General features: G+C 42.2%; 1 protein-coding gene across 1 annotated transcript in view; it reads left to right on the top strand.

Moving 5' to 3' along the window:
* Positions 1–2,301: 2,301 nt before the first annotated feature.
* Positions 2,302–16,750, top strand: part of Setdb1 (SET domain bifurcated histone lysine methyltransferase 1) — a 33,382-nt gene continuing 18,933 nt past the window's right edge. The window contains exons 1-8 of the mRNA XM_021196872.2: positions 2,302–2,472; positions 3,322–3,590; positions 5,152–5,303; positions 11,156–11,190; positions 12,781–12,880; positions 13,545–13,670; positions 13,854–14,055; positions 14,920–14,993. Of these exons, the coding sequence (XP_021052531.1) occupies positions 3,331–3,590; positions 5,152–5,303; positions 11,156–11,190; positions 12,781–12,880; positions 13,545–13,670; positions 13,854–14,055; positions 14,920–14,993 (949 nt within the window). The 5' untranslated portion in view covers positions 2,302–2,472; positions 3,322–3,330. The remainder of the gene's footprint in view (positions 2,473–3,321; positions 3,591–5,151; positions 5,304–11,155; positions 11,191–12,780; positions 12,881–13,544; positions 13,671–13,853; positions 14,056–14,919; positions 14,994–16,750) is intronic.

Raw genomic sequence — 16,750 nt, 5'->3', positions numbered from 1 at the left:
GGCGTAGTTCTGTCCTCTCTCTCTCTCTCTCTCTCTCTCTCTCTCTCTCTCTCTCTCTCTCTCTCTCTCTCTCGTGTTTTTGAGACAAGGTAACTCACTCTGCAGACCAGGCAGGTCTCAGACTCTTAGATCCACATGTCTCTGTTTCCCAAGTGCTGAGAGCAAAGGCCACTCCCTATGCCTGGCTACTGACCCTACTATTCACTTATGCCTAACATTTGTGTCCATCGTAATCATACCAGCAAAGAGCACACTGAGTCAAAAGAAACACCTCTTTGAAGCAAGCGTGAACGTATCTAATAGATCTACCAATGTCCTAGTTTACAAAGCAAACCCTGCCTCAATAAACAAAACAAAAAATCAACCAAAATATATACTCTTTCTCAAATAAAGGTGCACACACACACACACACACACACACACACACACACACACACGCACACTAGCGATCAAGAAAAAGGTCCCAAGAAAAAAAACCACAAAGAAGAAAAAGAGGTCATGAATCAGAGAACAAGGAAAGGCAGATCTTGAAAGAAGTTGAAAGGAAGAGAAGGAAGGTTTGAATATGTGTGTGTATTTGTGTCTGTATAAAATTAGGGTTGAAGTGTATTTATTTTTTTAAACAAGGTCTCACTATGTTGTATGAATTTTTGGCACTCACTTTGTAGATCAGGTTGCTCTGGAACTCACAGAGATCAGTCTTCATTGGCCTCCTGAGTACTAGGCTTAAAGGTGTGAGCCATCACATCTAGCCCAATGTATTTCTCTCCTAATTTAAAAACTAAATATAGAGGTACATTGTTTTATTTCAGACTCTATAAGTCTCCAAAATTAAAGTACAAACATTTGTGCATCAAAGAATCACTCTAGCTAAACACTTTGATTAAAAAAAAATCTATTGAATTTAATAATATATTAAGTTAAACACACACACACACACAAGGGCGGGAAAATGATTCCGTATTTAAGAACACTTACTGCTTTCCAGATTATTTTGAATTTGAGTTTTAGTGCCCATGTTGGATGGGTCGCAACTGTCTGTAACTACAGTTCCATAGAATCCAGTATTCTCTTTGGGCCTTTGAGGCCAGCTGCACTCCTGGGCACAGACCCATACACAGACACACAGGTGTACAGAGAAATGTATTTTATATAGATATCTTTCAGGACATGGTGGCTCACAGGTTACCCAGCAGGTGGAAAACAGAGACCTGTAGATCTTTGTAGAGTCTACATAGCAAGTGCCAGACCATCCAAGATCACATAGTAAGACCCCATGTGCAAACTACCACAACAAAATACAGCATCGTGAGTCTGCTTTTTGTTTGTATTTCAGCTTCCTTTACCCTTGCAGGCAGGGTTATGGGGGGACAGTGGAAGAAGACCGTGTACTTGAGTTTGGCAGTTTATTTGTAACGCTGTTCTAAGACTAAAGGGATGGGAGCTGCGCTGGGAGATGGGCCAGGTCTCTTGTGAAAGTAATTGCATTCAAAGATGATTAGGCAGAAAGAAGCAAAGAATGAAATAAGAGCTGGACAGTGGTGGTGCACACCTTTAATTCCAGCACTTGGGAGGCAGCAGCAGGTAGATTTCTGAGTTTGAGGCCAGCCTGGTCTACAGAGTACCAGGACAGCCAGGGATACACAGAGAAACCCTGTATCAAAAAACAAAAACAGGGCTGGTGAGATGGCTCAGTGGGTAAGAGCACCCGACTGTTCTTCTGAAGGTCCGGAGTTCAAATCCCAGCAACCACATGATGGCTTACGACCATCCGTAACACCTCTTCTGGAGTGTCTGACAATAGCTACAGTGTACTTACATATAATAAATAAATAGAGCTTTAAAAAAAACAAAAACAAAACAAATAAACAAATAAAAACAAAAAAAACCCAAAACAAAAATTCTTGATTTTGTGAAAAAAACTACACAATCTCAGAGATGGAATTATGAGATTTTTTTTGTTGTTGTTTATTTTTATTTTTCATATTTCCTATATGAACACTCATTAATTTTGCTAAAAAAAATTAACTTTTATTACTAAAAAAAAAAAAATCTTCAAAGAAAAACGATAAACAACTATTTTGGTCACTTGTAGGGGAGGAGCTTCTATAAATTACTCCGGAAAATACCTGCTTTGCTCAACCAGTCCCATTCTCCAGAAATGCCGTACTTCACACATGCATACTCTCCTTAGGTCCCATAACTCCTGTCCCGCAGCTCTATGCTATCAAATTTGATCCCTTCGGGCTACCGTCGCGGAGGCCGGAAGGACGCTCCATATTGCTTCCGGTCCGTCGGTTTGCTCCCCCGCCCCATCTGCCTCCTCACGCCGTTTCCCCTCCCCCGCCGCCGTCTCTCCTTCAGTTTGCCTGGGTTTTGGCAAGGCGCAGCCCTGCAGTAAAACCTGGGGTCGGGGTTGTGAGACGCGGCCTTTGTGGTCCGGTGCCAGGGTTGCGGGGAGGACGGACTGAGGTGCGCTGAGGCCGGGGTGGACCCGGGAGGCTTGGCTGGCGGGAGGCTGGGGCTGCGTGTGGAAACTTGGCGGGAGAGGAGCGAGGCGGGGGCGGGCGTGGGTGGGCGTGGGTGAGGTGGTGCGTGGGTGAGGCGAGACGTGGGTGAGGGGTGCGTGGGTGAGGCGCCGCGTGGGCGAGGCGCGGGAAGGCAGGCGGACGGCCGGAGGCTGCCGCGGTCCTCCGTGGCGCGGGCGGCCAAGCCCCTGGGCGCGTCCTTCCGAGTGTGGCTGCCGGGTGGTCGCCATGGCCTCAAGCCTTTGCTCTGCTCATGCAGGGAAGACCGACCTTTCCTCTCTCCGTCCGTCCCTTTTCTTCTTCTTTGGTCGCAGATTCCAGGGCCTGGTGCGGCCGGGAACCCCATCCCTTGTGCAGCCGCCCTCTTGCATGGCCCTAGGAGGTTTTAAAAGGCAGAGAGCCGGAAGGAAAAGGAGGACTAACCAACCCGGGGGGATGAGTTCACTGCAGCTCACCCGTGTCCAGCCGCCGGGCGCCTCCGTTAGACACTGGGTAGAGACAGAGCCAACTAGGGAACATGTAGCTCCCAGAAGTACCTTCCTCTGTAGATGAGCACTCTTCAGTGTCCCGAAGCCTTCTTTCAGCTAGCTCCCTGGTGCGCGTTGGAGTTCTCCAGGGTCTCCCCNCTCTTAGTTGTTACCCAGGGCTTGGGTCTGTGTGAGAAGATGAGGCTCCCCGGGAAATCTCCAGATTGCCTTCTGGAGAAGGAGGGGAGAGAACAGAGTTTGCAGGCTAGGAGGGCCTTTGATTATGAGCCAGAAATGGTCTGAGTCTTCTTGTTCATCCTGCACAGGGCCAAAGCATGTCCTCCCTCCCTGGGTGCATGAGTTTGGCTGCAGGGCCAGCTGCAGCTGACTCGGCAGAGATTGCTGAGCTGCAGCAGGCGGTGGTTGAAGAGCTGGGTATCTCTATGGAGGAACTGCGTCAGTGCATTGATGAAGAACTGGAAAAGATGGACTGTATACAGCAGCGCAAGAAGAAGCTCGCAGAGCTGGAGACGTGGGTACTACAGAAAGAGTCTGAAGTGGCTTATGTTGATCGGCTGTTTGATGATGCATCCAGGTGAGGATTCCTGGAAGCAGAAGTAAATGTCCATCTGTGTCCTCCTTGAAGAGATTGTTGTCATTGTCCTAAGCACTTTATACTTTGCAGAGGTCAGTCAGGTGGGACCTTAACGTCCTCAGTTTGTAGTGCAGAGTCGCGACAGAACACTGTTTCCCTGTGGGTAGCTGCTGTGTGATCAGCTGTAGTTAGGTCAAAGGCTTGAATTCCCTTGTCTTCCTCCTTACTGACCTTCCTTCCTAAGATCCCCAGAAAGTGAAGATTGTAGAGTTGCTGTCTTTCTGTTTTTCTGAGACAGAGTCCCGATTCCTTGCTGACCTGTGACTTATAGAGACCTGCCAACTTTTGCCCCCTAAGTGCTGCAATGAAATGATCCTAGCTTGTTTGTTGAGTTGATTTGGGGTTTCATGAGTAACAGAGTGTGGCCTTGAATTTGCTCTGTGATCTTGACCCATGGATTATCCTGTCTTTTTATATTCTGAGTGCTGGGACTATAGTTGTGGGCCACCGTGCCCAGTTTATTTTGTGTTTGAGTTAGCAATTAGGGTTAAGCAATCTTCTGCCAGTTCAGCTACATCCTCAGCCTCTTAACTTGTTATCTTTAACTGTGAAACATTAAAATTCCTAATTCCCCCATAGTATATGTTTCAGATGGCCAGTGCAATTTAAGATTTTTGCTTGTTGATAGACTACTTAAACTACTGCTACTGTTCATTTACTTTTTATTTATTCATATATTCATTCATTCATTCATCCATTTTTGATAGAAAGTCTCTTTACATAGCATTGGCTGCCCTGGAACTCACTATACAAACCATATTGAGCTGGACTCAGAGACACATCTGCCTTTGTCTCTCCAGTGGTGAGATTAAAGGGATGTTTCACAACGCCCAGCAAAATGAAGTTGCTATTTAAAGCTGTCTTCTTAGTTCCCAAAGCCACATTGGAAATAAGTATCAGATATTAGGACTTTTGTAACAGCAGGTGAAAAATTGAACTCTAGCAAATTGTTTCATAGACTAATTACATGCAAACAAACATTGTTCTGTGGAAAAAGCATTCTAAATAGGTACTTTGGAACAGGTAGAACAAACAGTCTATATTTAAAAATACATAATTTCTTGTTACTGTGTTGTGTTTTGTGTGTGTGTGTGTGTGTGTGTGTCTCGCAGGCATGTGGGCATGTGTTTTTTTTGTTTTGTTTTGTTTGTTTTTTGAGACAGAGTTTCTTTGTAACTCTGGCTATCCTGGAACTACCTCTGTACACCAAACTGGCCTGGAACTCAGAGATCTGCTTGCCTCTGCCTCCTGAGTGCTGGGCTCTTTTTTTTGGTTGTTTCTAAAGGTTTCTTACTCTGTAGGCCATGCTGGCCATGAACTATTCTCTGTACTGACCAAAGTAACCTCAAACCTAGCTAGTCTTGGTCCCTAAGGCTAAGGACTAGGATTACATGTGTGAGCTCATAGGCTAGGCATTGCATAAATGTATATACATTCTAATGCTCTTGTACCGCACTTTCTCCACTGGCTTTGATCTTTTCTGCATGTGTTCCAATATCAGGGAAGTGACTAACTGTGAGTCTTTGGTGAAGGATTTCTACTCTAAGCTGGGACTACAGTATCATGACAGTAGCTCTGAGGATGAAGCTTCCCGGCCCACAGAGATAATTGAGATTCCTGATGAAGATGATGATGTCCTCANTATNGATTCAGGTAAATGATGACNCTTTGGTCAAAAAAAATCCTAGAATGGAAACTGAAATACTGGAAGATAAGCATGTTATAGATAAAGAATCATATTGTCATTACTTAATATGCCAAATTACCTGACTGACTTATATGACAACAAATAAGTATTCTTGGATCGTAAGTGTTTTCTATATTCTGATTGCTTCCTTTTCCCATTTCAGATAAGGTATATTTATTATGTCTTCCCCCCCCCCCGTGTGTTTGTGTGTATTTTGCCTATGTCTGAGTTTCTTTTTCAGTTACTGTGATCAAATAATCTGACAAAATCATTTGAAGGTTAAGGGGGCTTATCCTGTTTCCCAGTTCCAGATCATATCCATGATGGTCAGGGAATTCACAGTGACAAAAGCCTAAAGCATCTGGTCACATTGTTCTGCCATCTGGACAGAGAGGGAATGTCTCATCCTGCTGCTCCTCTGATAGCTCTCTTTATTTGTGTATTTATGAAGTCTATGGAGTGGTACCACTCCCAGTGGGCAGGTCCATCCACCTCTATATAAGCAAAATAATTCCTCATTGGCTTGCACAGACTTCCATTTCCCAAGTCATTTTAAATTCTGTTAAGTTGATACACGTTCATACCCATGTTTGGGAGTAGAGGTATATGGGTGGGTGTACATATATGTAGAATTCAAAGATTTATATCAGGTTTATTGCTTGATCACTCCTCACTTTATTATGGAAGCAAGGTCTTTCTGAACCAAGGGCTTGCCAATTCTAGCATGTGTAGATAGCCAGCTCATAGTGGATTTCTGCCGTATGAGTGCTAGGATTACAGGTTTGGGGTCTGAGGATCCAGATTCCAGGACTTGGGACTTGTATGGGAAATACGATCTGCTGCCTATCCCTCTAATACTTTTATTTTGCAATAGGATTTCACAGTTTCTGGCTAACTTCTTTTTTTTTTTTTTTTGGTTTTTTGAGACAGGGTTTCTCTGTTTAGCCCTGGATGTCCTGGAACTCACTTTGTAGACCAGGCTGGCCTCGAACTCAGAACTAACTCTCAGTATAGCCCATGCTAGCTTCGGACTTGGAGCAGTACTTCTGCTTTTTTTGTTTGTTTGTTTTGTTATTTTGAGACTTGCTTTCTCTGCAGCCCTGGCTGTGCTGGCACTCACTCTGTAGACCAGGCTGGCCTCAAAGTTATATCAACCTGCCTGCCTCTGGGAAAGGTGTGCACCATCACCGCCTGGCAAAAGTTTCCGCCCCCCTCCCATTTACTTATTGATTGTTGATTTATGTGTGTGTGTTTGTTTTGGATTTTCAAGGCAGAGTTTCTTTGTGTAAGAGAGCCCTGGCTGTCTTGGAACTTGTTTTATAGACTAGGCTGGCCTCAAACTCAGAGATTCTCCTCCCTCTGCCTCCCCAGTACTGGGATTAAAGGTGTGTGCCACCATCACTCAGCTCTATGTTGAGTTTGCATTCAGAATCCTAATGAGAATGGTTTGATCCTGTGAGGAATTGTCAAGCCTCCATCCACAGCTCCCTTCTGTGCTCCAAGAACTTTATTCCCAATTGTAGATTGGTATGTCATACATCCATATAGCAAGGGATGGCACCAGGCTGACTTTCATCTCCAGTAACTTCTTAACCTCCATAGATCTTTTGCATGCCAAACCTATTGAGAGGTTTGCTGGTGCTGGGTGGTGGTGGTGCACGCCTTTAATCCCAGCCTGGACTACTGAGTGAGTTCCAGGACAGCCAGGGCTACACAGAGAAACCCTGTCTTGAACCACCCCCCACCCCCCCAAAAAAGAGGTCTGCTGGCAAGCAGCAGGCCAGTACAACAGGCTATAGCATAATTTGATAGACCAATTTTAACAATGTAATTTGGTAGTTCATGTGCATATACTGTGCCGACTGTTATATTTCCTATGTAGGGATATGGGATGTGACAGATGGTATCTCTGTTACATGAAATTTCATCCTGTATTTGGTTTGTTGTACTTATTGTCTTGGTCACCAATCCCTCCATTTTCTGGGAAATGTTGTGGTTTCATTTTTCTTTAGAATTGCATACTGTTCCACTTACATATATGTACTAGCTAGTCATCCATTAACTTCTTGATGAGTGATTTTTGAGACAAAGCCTCATGAAGTCCAGGTTTACCTCAGATTCACTGTGTAGCCATAGCATGCCTTTGAGCTTCCTTCCCAAAGGTGATTATTTTAGACATATGTCTCACTCTGTTTTTGTTGTTTATAGGTTTTTTTTATGTTTGTGTATTTTTAGACAGTGTTATAGGCCAGGCTGGCCTCAAACTCAACACATAATGGAGAATTATATTCAGTTCCTGGGCCTTCTACCTTTACCTCCAACTCCCAAGTGCCAAAATCATAGGCGACAATATGACAGTTTTTTACTTATCCTTGATAGTTTCATGCACATATAAAAATGTATTTTGATCATGTACACCAACTCCCTATCCTCTCTGCAATCTTTCATTTTCCCAACTATCTTACCTTTCCTCTTCCTTCTTTCATGTATTGTTTTGTTTTTTAATTTATTTTTATCTAATCCACTGAGTTAAATTTGGGTGTGGGGTTCTTGGGTAACTTACCAGTGGCGACATCCCTGATGAAAAATTGTTCCCGCCCTCCTCCAGCAACCTTTAACTGCCAGTAGTTCCTGGGGGGAGGGGGGCGTGGTGCCCCTCCCCCATTCTTGCTGGAATGTTGACTGACTTATTCTTGCATAAGTCTTAAGGGCAGAGTTAAGGAGCTGTGAGTTGAGGAGTCCAAGGGCCCTATCGAGTCTAGAAGACAATCTTTCCCAACATTGCTTCCCATCCTACCCTAACCCTCTTCTACAATGTTGTCCTTACCCTTGTTGGCTAGGTGTGCTTGCAAGTGTCCCATTTAGAGGTGAGCACTTAACAGTCATTTATTCTTAGTGCTTTGACCAGTTATGAGTCTCTGCTCACTGCTAAAAGAAGTTTCTCTGGCCAAAGTTTAGAGCAGGGCTGGGGAAATGGCTCATCCAGTGAAGGTGCTTATCATCAAGCCCTATGACTTGAGTTGGATCCCCAGGATCCAGCCAGATAGAAAGAACCAATTCCTATATTTGTCCTACCTATGGGTTGTTGTGGACATTTTTGTTGAAATGTTTTGTGGACATTGCAGTATCATTTTTAGGCTAAATTCTCCATGGTATTACAGAGCAGTTAGACTAGTTTGTGTTCTCATGCCTGCTGGGGAAATAACTCAGTGGTAGAACATTTGCCTAACATATATAAGGTCCTCACTGTTGAAGTATGAGAGTTCCAGGCTACCTGTGTTTACTACTGATTGGTGCTGGCAGGGTTTGGTTTTGCCAGGTTTGTTTTTTTGTTTTTGTCCTGGAGACAGTGACAATAGAATTCAGGCAGAAAATTACTATGAGTTAGGACAGCCTTGACCATATAATTTCAGGACAACCTTGGGTGACAGAGTGACGCCACCCCAAAAGGAAAGATAGGGTGAAGTTTGAAAGGTCTATTATTGCCTAGGATAAAGAAAGAATTCTATAACAATGAAGATAATTTTATTTTTAAATTTTTGGGGACTGGAAATAGTAGTACATGCTTTTTTTTGGGGGGGGGGGTGAGACAGGGTTTCTCTGTATAGCCCTGGCTCACTTGGAGCTCACTTTGTAGACCAGGCTGGCCTCAAACTCAGAAATCCTCCTGCCTCTGCCTCCCGAGTGGTGGGATTAAAGGCGTGCACCACCAGGCGGATTTCTGAGTTCGAGGCCAGCCTGGTCTACAAAGTGAGTTCCAGGACAGCCAGGGCTATACAGAGAAACCCTGTCTTGAAAAAAAAAAGGGGGGGGGCGTGCACCACCATGCACGGCCCAGTCCATGCTTTTTAATCCCAACACTTGGAAGGCAGAGATAGGTGAATCCCTGAGTTTGGGGACAGCCTAGTCTACACTACAAAAATGAGGAGTGGGAAGGACTTTAAATGGATACTTTGAAGTTGTTTTTTATTTCTTGGGGGGTTGTTTGGATATGTTTGTTCTGAGACTGTGTCTTTTGTAATTCAAGCAGGCCTAGAATTTAATGTGTAGGTAGAGATGACTAAATACCTTATCTTTCTGCCTCTATTAAAGCTTAGGTTACAAATGTGTGCCACAGCATCTGGCTTTTATAGATTTACAAATGGCAGTAAATATACAAGAAGATTCTCAGCGTCACTTATAATAAGCCAACATGTAAATCAAAATTATTTTTGAACTGTAGTGCATACCTGTAAAAGCAACAGGGATAGAGTTCTTTTGTTTTTATTTTCCAAACAGGGTTTTTCTATGTAGCCCTGGCTGTCTTTGGAACTTATTCTGTAGACCAGCTGGCCTTGAATGCATAGATCCACCTTGGCTCTGCCTCCTGATTTCTGGGACTAAAGGAGTGTACCACCACCAACTGGCTAAAACAGCACTCCGGAAGTGACACAGTAAAAATTGTAGGTTCAAGCCACCTTTCACTTACATAGTAATTGCCAGGCCAGACTGGGCTATGTGAAAACACACTATCAAAAGACAAAAAAAAGAATACAAATGTTTACTTTAGCATTCATGACAGCTAAAAAGTAGAGAAAAGATGAGTTGAGAAATAGAAAAACCAAATACATGGCATCTGCCTACAGTGGGTTACAGTTAAGCTGTAAAACTGTACTGATTTGTGCTGCCACAGATGAACCTGTATAGATCCCAAATTATATGACTTGCTTATATAAAATGTCCATAACAGGCAAATCCATAGAAGCAGACGGTAGATTTCTGGTTGCCTAGGTAAGTGGGGGAAAGGGAGTGTTGGGTAATGATCATGGAGTTAGGTTTTGGACTGATGAAAATGTTCTGAAGGTAAGTGTACCGTGGTAGTTTCACAATCTAATCAGTGGATTACAGTTCACTGAACTACATGTACATGCATTGTACCTTAATAAGAACTTTTAAGAATAAGTGAATTTTAGAATGATTTCCTAAGATAAAATAACCACGTTTCTGTAATCATTGATAGGTTGTTGCACAGTGCTTCTAGAAAGTAAGTATTTGCTCAAGTTTAGTAGCCTGGTTTCATTTTAAGTTGTTTTAAGTTGAATAATTAAATTATTTTTACAAAATTTCAAATAGATGACAATTGCCTTAAAGTGTCTCAGTACTTATCCAGAGGTAAACACTGGCAGGCATTTACTGTTTTTTTCATCTCCAGACCCCTTTTAGTAACCATTTCAGTACCGTCCTTTTCCAGTACTGGGAATTGAACCTAGGGACTCATATATGTTACCAGTAAATGTGTCCCCACCAACTTTATATTTATTTGTTTGGTTTGAGGGTTTAAAGGTTGTTTTTCCTCTTTAAAGATTTATTTTTATTTTTTAATGTGTAAAAAACCGTATCTGTCTGTGTGGGGGAGTGTTTGTGTGAGTATAACTGGTCTCAGAGCTTAGAAGAGTGCACCAGATCCACTGAGGTGTAGTGACAAGTGGTTGTGAGCTGCCAGTGTGTGTACTAGAAACCAAACCCAGCTCCTCTGCAATAGAGCTACTCCGTCTGAACCTCTGATCCTTGACTTGAGTCCTTGGTTTCTGTATTTTGACTCTTATGCATTCTTGCTTAGCTATCAGCTTATCTTTAAACCAGACTAACCTTAATATACGGTGTTCCTCTTGCCCACTTTACTTTTTATTTTGAGACAGGGTCTAAATTGCTCAGGCAGGCCTAGTTCTTGTTCTCTAGATACAGCATGTATTCAAGGTACCATGTTCCTGCCTTAGTCTCTCAAGTAGCTAGGTTCATATGCCCAGCTTTTCTTCAATTAAGTTCTTTTCTTCCATAGGTGATGCTGGGAGCAGAACTCCAAAAGACCAGAAGGTGAGTTGGGTTGGGTATAGGAAGTTAAGAATCAGGAAGTTGGACAGGAGGGATACATAGTAGTTAAGGAGAGCATGCTGCTCTTCTGGAAGACTTGAGTTCTGGTCCAGCACCCATGTTGAAGTCTTTCAGCTGCCTGTAACTCCAAGGTATCTAGTGCCCTCTTCTGGATTCTAGAGGCACCTACATACAATTGGCATTCACTTACATGGGTAAGCAGAAATAAGACATAGTTAAAGCCAGGTTTGGTAGCACACACCTTGAATCTGAGCACCAGGGAAGGAGAGGCAGGTGGATCTCTGTGAGTTCAAGGCCAGCCTGTCATATGTGATAAATTCCAGGACAGCCAGGGCTATGTAGAGAGACCTTGTCTCAAAAAACCAAAATAATAACAACCAGAACTAATAAATATAGCTGAGCATAGTAGTACACACTTTTAACCTCAGCACTGAGAAGTCAGGGACAAGTTGATCTTAATGAACTTGAGGCCAGCCTGGGTTACACAGGGAGTTTTAGGCTAGTTAGAGCTACAAGTGAAACTGTCTCCAAAACCTTCATAATAATAAATATGTGGCTAGAATGGTAGTTTTGTGAGGAACACTCACTGTTCTTAAAAAGGACCTGGGTTCAGTTCTCAGCACCCACATGGTAACTGATAACCTTCCATAAATTCACTTTCAGAGGATCTAATGTCCTGTCTTCATCAGGCACATACATGATACACATAAATACAGGTAAAATGCTCATGCGTACAAATAAATCTAAAACTTTTATAAATTCATTTGTTTAATACACACACATATGTACATATACATATGTGAATGAATTTGATGGACTATCAGTGTTGGTCATTTGGTACGGTGCTTACCTAGCACTCAGGAATCTTTGTGCTTAGGTCACCATTATATCAGCAGTTTTCTGGTGATGCATGCCTGTTATCCCAACACTCAGAAGAGATGGAGGCAGAAAGATCAGAAGTTCAGGCTCATCCTTGGCTACATACCTTTGAAGGCTTGGAATATAGATAACCCTGTCTTTATTTAAAACAAAAAACCAAAAGAACAGTGCTGGAGAGATGGCTCCTTGGTTAAGATGAGCACTGGCTGATCTTCCAGGGACTCAGGTTCAGTTCCCAGCACCCACATGGCAGCTCACAGCTGTGTGACTCCAGTTTCAGCGTAGCCAGCACCCTCATATAGACATATATGCAGATGAACATCAATGCGCATATAATGAAGAAACTTTTGAAAGTAGTGATGAATTTTAGCCTAAGCATACATTCAGTTGGCTTCAGTGTATTCACCATATAGTAAGCCCCATTCATTACAGTCATCTTGTAGATATTGCAAGAATGCAGAAAAATTGAGAAGTTGCCTCTGTCTGGCCTTTTAATACAGTTGAATCTATTTTAATTATTGAAGGCAGTGTTCTTTGTCATGTTTTTGTTGTTGATTTGTTTGGCTTTACTTATTTGCAGCATGTTAGACAAGGGCTGTCTCACCTAGTCCTTGTTATGTCTTCTCACGTTGTGTCTAACTCATATACTGAGGGTTTTTTTTTTTTTTTTTTTTTCCTTCTATTTTCCTACAGCTTCGTGAAGCTATGGCTGCCTTAAGAAAATCAGCTCAAGATGTCCAGAAGTTCATGGATGCTGTCAACAAGAAAAGCAGTTCTCAAGATCTACATAAAGGTTAGTGTGAGAAGTGCCTGCATAGGTGAGAGGTGAGTTCTTTCTGAATGTTACTGATAGTCAGCTTTGCATCTCAGAATGCTGTTTGACTTGTCAGTCTCTTTTTAACATTAATTTTATGTCCACAGTCAGCCTGAGAGTTATTGATTGATGTGGTGGCTCAGGCTGTGACTGTTGCTGTCAATAAGGAGTTATCGATAGTTGGTTGTGGCATAGGCTGGTAGACTATGCCAGAGGAGTTAGAAATGTGGTAAAATTCTGAATTCATTTCTTCTGTTAGCATAAACAGTTGGTTGTCTTGTGCTTCTGCTTCTGTCCAGGAGTTTAGCAAGAGTGGCTAATGGTCACAGAATATCTGTTCCCTCTGTTTCTACACCAACGACTGTTTTTGAGATAGTATCTTCTTTTTCCCAGGCTGGCCTTGAATTTTCTGTGTTGCTGAGGATGACCGTAAACTTTTGATTCTCTTGTCTTCCCTGAGAACTTGAGATTACAGGCATGAACTATTACGCCAGGTGTATGCAGTGCTGAGGTTCAAATCCAGGGCTTTGTGCATGCTAGGCAAACAGTCCAGCAACTGAGCTACAGCCCATCCTACCCTCTTGACCTTACCTTTCTCCATCCAACTGCTCACATCACTCTTTATAACAACTCTTGTTTATAGGAACCTTGGGTCAGGTGTCTGGAGAACTGAGCAAAGATGGGGACTTGATAGTCAGCATGCGGATTCTGGGCAAGAAGAGGACTAAGACGTGGCACAAAGGCACCCTTATTGCCATCCAGACTGTTGGTATGTGTGTTCAGGCTGGAGGAAGGACTAAGCAAAGGTAACCTGTAGGGCTTCCATTGCTGACTGTTTTTCCAAACAAAGCCTTTCCTTTTGTCTGCTATGTTGCACCCAAGACTTAACATTGGAAATAACAGTTTTTTGTTTTTCTTTTTTTTAATTTTGGTTCTATTTTCTTTTATACAGGGCTAGGAAAAAAATACAAAGTGAAATTTGACAACAAAGGAAAGAGTCTGCTATCTGGGAACCATATTGCCTATGATTACCACCCTCCCGCTGACAAGCTGTTTGTGGGCAGTCGAGTGGTGGCCAAATACAAAGATGGAAATCAGGTCTGGCTTTATGCTGGCATTGTAGCTGAGACCCCTAACGTCAAGAACAAGCTCAGGTATCTGAACAGGGATTGTAGATTGTAGGAAAGTGGGGCCTGGGAGCCTGGTGCCCATCTCTTCATACTGTGGTCAGAATTTCACTGTTAGCTTTTATGTCCTCAGTCCCATCCTTATGATCTGAAACTGTTCGTTCTCTCTCTCTCTCTCTCTCTCTCTCTCTCTCTCTCTCTCTCTCTCTCTCTCGTGTGTGTGTGTATATTTTTTTTTATTTTAGACATCTCTGTACCTTGCTCAGACTGCCATCACACATCTTTTGTTTTTCTTTTTAACAAGTACCAAACTCTGATTTATTTATCTTACTTTGTGTGTATGGCTATGTTATTTGTGTGTATGTGTATACATCACATGCATGCCTGAAGCCTGCAGGAACTAAAGGAGGGTGTTGCATTCCCCTGGAACTGGAGTTACAAATGGTTGTAAACCATTATGTGGGTTCTGGGTTTATTAGGTCCTGGAAGTGATTAGAGTACTCTTAACTGCTGAGCCATCTCTCCAACCCCACTATGACACTTATGTATCCTAGATTGGTCTCAAACTCACAAACCACCTGCCTCTGTCTCTTGAGTGCTGAGATTGGAGAAATGTCTCATAGGCAACCTTGACTGGCCTGGAATTCACTGTGTCGGTTGGTGGGAAACATAAAAATCCTCCTGCCTCTACCTCCTGAGTGCTGAGATTAAAGGTGTGTGCCTCCATGCATGGAAGACAGAATAGTTTTCAGAAAAGAGGTTTTTTTTAGTATAAGGGAAAAATAAAGGGAGACTGGACTGGTCTGTGTTTCAGAGAATGAAAAGAATAATAAAGTACCCAGTGATTAAAACATTCCCTATAACCTCCATGTCTGTTTCCTTTCCCTGCAGATTTTTAATTTTTTTTGATGATGGCTATGCCTCCTATGTTACTCAGTCAGAGCTGTATCCCATTTGCCGACCACGTAAGTGTCCGTATACAGTTCCTCAGCTCTAATTTCTTACTCTGCTTTGTATGTCTTTTTAAGGTGGTAAATTAAAAACTTGACTTCTGTTTTGATGTTCCAGTTTGTTTGGAGACATAGCATTGTGGCCTAACTTTGTAGCCTGAATGAACCCTAAAAGATTCTGACTGACTTTATCAACTTACAGATTTGCTTTGATTTCATTTCTAAGGAACTTAGGTTTAAAGAAGGCTGCTCTCATGTTTTACATTTGTGTTTATATTGTCTACATAATACTTCCTATAGAAGGTGTGTGTGTGTGTCTGTGAGTATACGTATATACAAATACATGCAGGCCCATATTCCTCAGGTGCTGTCTACCTTCTTTGGTTTTTCTTATTAATATTTTAATTTATTTACTTTGTATAAATATTGTGCTTACAAATATGTCTGTACATTTGAATTTCCTGGGACTGGAGTTGCCATGCAGGTGCTAGGATTTCAATTGGCACTGGCATTTCAATTACACATCCCCATCGCTAACTTTTATATGTATATTCTAAGAATTAAACTCAAATCTTCATGGTTGTAAAGCAGGCATATCACCAACTGTGCTATCTCCACAGCCTTCATAACTGTTTTTAGTTTACCTTTTTTTGAGACAGGGTTTCTCTATATAGTCTTAGCTATCTTAGAATTGTCTATATAGACCAGACTAGCTTTGAACCTACAGTGATGCACATGCTTCTACTCCCGCACTTACTTTTTTTTTTTTTTTTAAAGTTTTATTTATTATTATACATAAGTACACTGTAGGTGACTTTAGACGCACCAGAAGAGGGTGTCAGATCTCATAACGGGTGGTTGTGAGCCACCATGTGGTTGCTGGGATTTGAACTCAGGACCTTCGGAAGAGCGGTCAGTGATCTTACCCACTGAGCCATCTCACCAGCCCACACTTAACTTATTTTTAATCTCTGTGTGTGTTATACCTGTGCACTTAACCATTGAGACCATGTATGAAGATGTCTCATGTCTTCTATCACTCTCTTTGTTATTGCATTGAAATAGGATCTCTCACTGAAACAGAAATTTACGATTTTGGCTAGGCTAGCTGGCCAGAGAGCTCCCAGTATTTACATGTAGCTACCCTAAATGTGGAATTATAAGCATACATGGCTTTTTTTTTTTTTTTTAAATGAGGATGTGTACTCAAGTCCACAAACACACTTGCATAGTAAGAGTTCTTACCCACTGAACTATCTCCCTAGATCCACAATTGCAGAAGAATCAATTACTTATTGTTAACATGGAAATAAACACGTGGCAGAGTCTTTGAGTTTTTAAATTTTATGTTTGCATGTTCACATGTGTTTGGGATTGTATGTAGGCCAAAGTTGATATTAGATGCCTTCCATAATTGCTGTCTACTTACTGTTAATTGAGGCAGAGTTATTGGCTAAACCTGGAGCTTGCCAACTCCAGCTAGCCAACTCCAGCTAGCCTGGCTGTCTTGGGGATATTCTGTTTCTGCTTTCTGAATGTTAGAATTATAGACAGTCTTCATAACATCTTAGCTTTTACATGGGTTCTGTGAATTTGATCATCATGCTTGCATGACAAGTGCTTTATCTGCTTAACCATGTATCCTATAGTTCAAGCTGGCATTGAATTCTGTGTATAGTTAAGGTTGCTCTTTAACTTTTTGGTTTGGTTTGGTTTGGTTTGTTTTTCCGAGACAGGGTTTCTCTGTGTAGCCCTGGCTGTCCTGGAACTCA

The sequence above is a fragment of the Mus pahari genome, chromosome 4, assembly GCF_900095145.1.
Source record: "Mus pahari chromosome 4, PAHARI_EIJ_v1.1, whole genome shotgun sequence".
NCBI classification, from domain to species: Eukaryota; Metazoa; Chordata; class Mammalia; order Rodentia; family Muridae; genus Mus; species Mus pahari.
Note: the sequence above shows the minus strand (reverse complement) of the source record. Positions and strands in the feature narration are given on the sequence as shown.